At 29.2% G+C, this 2,500-nt stretch overlaps 1 protein-coding gene across 1 annotated transcript in view; it reads left to right on the top strand.

Moving 5' to 3' along the window:
• The window catches only part of LOC137626993 (uncharacterized), a 120,478-nt gene extending 120,215 nt beyond the window's left edge, over window positions 1–263 (top strand). Inside the window, exon 6 of the mRNA XM_068357977.1 lies at window positions 188–263. Within this exon, the coding sequence (XP_068214078.1) occupies window positions 188–263 (76 nt within the window). The remainder of the gene's footprint in view (window positions 1–187) is intronic.
• The last annotated feature ends 2,237 nt before the right edge of the window (window positions 264–2,500 follow it).

Below are 2,500 nucleotides of genomic sequence, written 5' to 3'. Positions count from 1 at the left end.
GATTAGAATATCTGATTATGTTTGTTTGAATCTTCAGTTCTCGTCATATTCATCATTATTATTACTTTCTCTGTAGAATAAAGATTTCCTCATCATATCCTATGCTATTTTTCGTTAGCTTTTTTGCTGAGTCATTGCAAACGACCAAAGTCTATTTCATAATGTTTTTTTCTTCTTTGCTCGGTAGGGTGACTGATGCAGAGATGTTCCTTGATATCGGCACTGCACTAATTAGATCTCTTATTAGATATGTCACTAAATGATTCAGGTTTAACCAACTCCTTATAATGATTAGATAACTTTTAGATCATTGAGGTTATTTCTTGATTGGAATGTGATTTTATGTATATATATATATATATATATATATATATATATATATATATATATATATATATATATATATATATATATATATATATATATATATATATATATATATATATATATATATATATATATATATGTATATATATATAATTGTTAATGAATAATCGAATCTTTTCACAGAAATCTATTGTTTTTGAAAACTTTTATTATGTTCATTCTACTGTTTGTTCTCCTCTCTTATATCTATTTTCAAAACTTTGTTTTTTTTTTATCATCCATATACAATTATTATTTTTAATAACCAAAGTAGTTTTTGACTTATATCATGACATATTCTTATCAAAATATAGCAAAACTTGAATGTACTAAGATTCACTCTAAACATTGTCTATTATCTATTCATGAAAACAAAATCTATTTAAGTGATCTTGACGGAGATGGTTGAGGTGATGGTAGGTAATATGTAATAGTGGAGCTCATCATAAATAAATCTGTGAATGACAAATATTGTGTTTTCATCACCTTTCAATTTTGATTCATTTTATACTCTCTCTCTCTCTCTCTCTCTCTCTCTCTCTCTCTCTCTCTCTCTCTCTCTCTCTCTCTCTCTCTCTCTCTCTCTCTCTCTCCTGGGAGGTCAACAAAGATAATATCCTTACAAAGTCCTTCAAAGGAACAAAACCAGGCAATAAGAAGAAAAAAAAAAAGAATATCTCAATACCAGTCCGACAGGTGAGTTCTTTGTGAAATCTCTTTTTCTATATATGGTTATTTGTAACATCAAAGTAAACTTATCAGAAGTAAATCGTTTTATGTGAACCTACATATTAAAATGAATCTGCTTTGCTGCTCAAGAATAATATCAGTATAGTTAATCAATTTATTTCTCCATTTAATGATCAAAGTAAAGGAACATCAAACTGAGCTGTTTATTGCAGAGATTCTGTCTTTTGTAAAACACTGGATCTTCGTAATGCCCTCATATATTGATGCTATTTTCAATTATATATCAGATGAACTGATAGAACAAAAGACTGATTGACTGTCGGACTGACTGACTGACCGACTGGTGCACAGGGAGATTGTTCATCGTCTTCTGCTGGACCTAAGAAAAGCTGAAATGTTAGACCAGCGTCTGTCAGACCCATTGAGTCAACATCTGATCAGAAGAGAAGGAACACAGAGCTGAAGGACATTGGAGAAGAGAAACATAAGATGACGTAGCATTTTTAAGGTAGGAATTTTGAGTTTTTTTTTTTTTTAATGAATTATATGAAATGGATATTATAAGGAGTTACTAATTTTAAAGAATTGAATGGAAAGAGTAATATTTGTAGTTACTACTCCTAATGAAATGAACCGAAAGAGTAATATTTCGAGTTAATATTTCAAATACATTTACAGAGAAGAGTAACGTTAACATTAATTACTTATATTCATATTGAATGTGAATCTCGAAAAGAATGTATACAATTAGACTTATTTTGAATCTTTTAACTTTCGAGTATTTTCTTTATATAAACCAATATAAATTTGATTATGTTATTCATATGTATATATATATATATATATATATATATATATATATATATATATATATATATATATATATATATATATATATATATATATATATATATATATATATATATCTGCGTAAGACAGACAAAGGTAGAATACATCGGGTGTGTCTCTCTTCTTCTCATGCAGACAAAGAGAAAGAATGGGAGGGAGGAACACAGGAGTAATTATGACTAAATGTCTACAATATTTGCAGATTGTGGTTCTTTTTCTGTTATGTCTTTAATTAGTTAGTTTTCAAAAATAGAAGTAAACATTGTCTCTGGGTTTTCAGACAATTCATTATCATTTTTAGATAACAATAACAAAAGGTAACTATATATAATAATATGAAGGTATTGTATTTATTTAATCTATTTAGCATTGATCCTTAAGCAAGAGGCAGTTAATAGTCTTGTTTTCCGAAGTATAATTTTGTAGGTTTGTATATTCTTGAGCTACACCTTACCCAGGGTTTCAGAGGACAGGAACGACAAGGGAAGCTCCAAACGAGGCCTCGCGGAACTGTGTGAATGATTTACTCACTGTGACTATGGCGGCTCTCCTCATCTAGAGCTTTTACTTTGGAGGATAGGCACTCTGCATCCAT

This window comes from Palaemon carinicauda, chromosome 34 (genome assembly GCF_036898095.1).
Source record: "Palaemon carinicauda isolate YSFRI2023 chromosome 34, ASM3689809v2, whole genome shotgun sequence".
NCBI lineage: Eukaryota > Metazoa > Arthropoda > Malacostraca > Decapoda > Palaemonidae > Palaemon > Palaemon carinicauda.
This window is presented reverse-complemented; position numbering and strand designations above follow the sequence as displayed.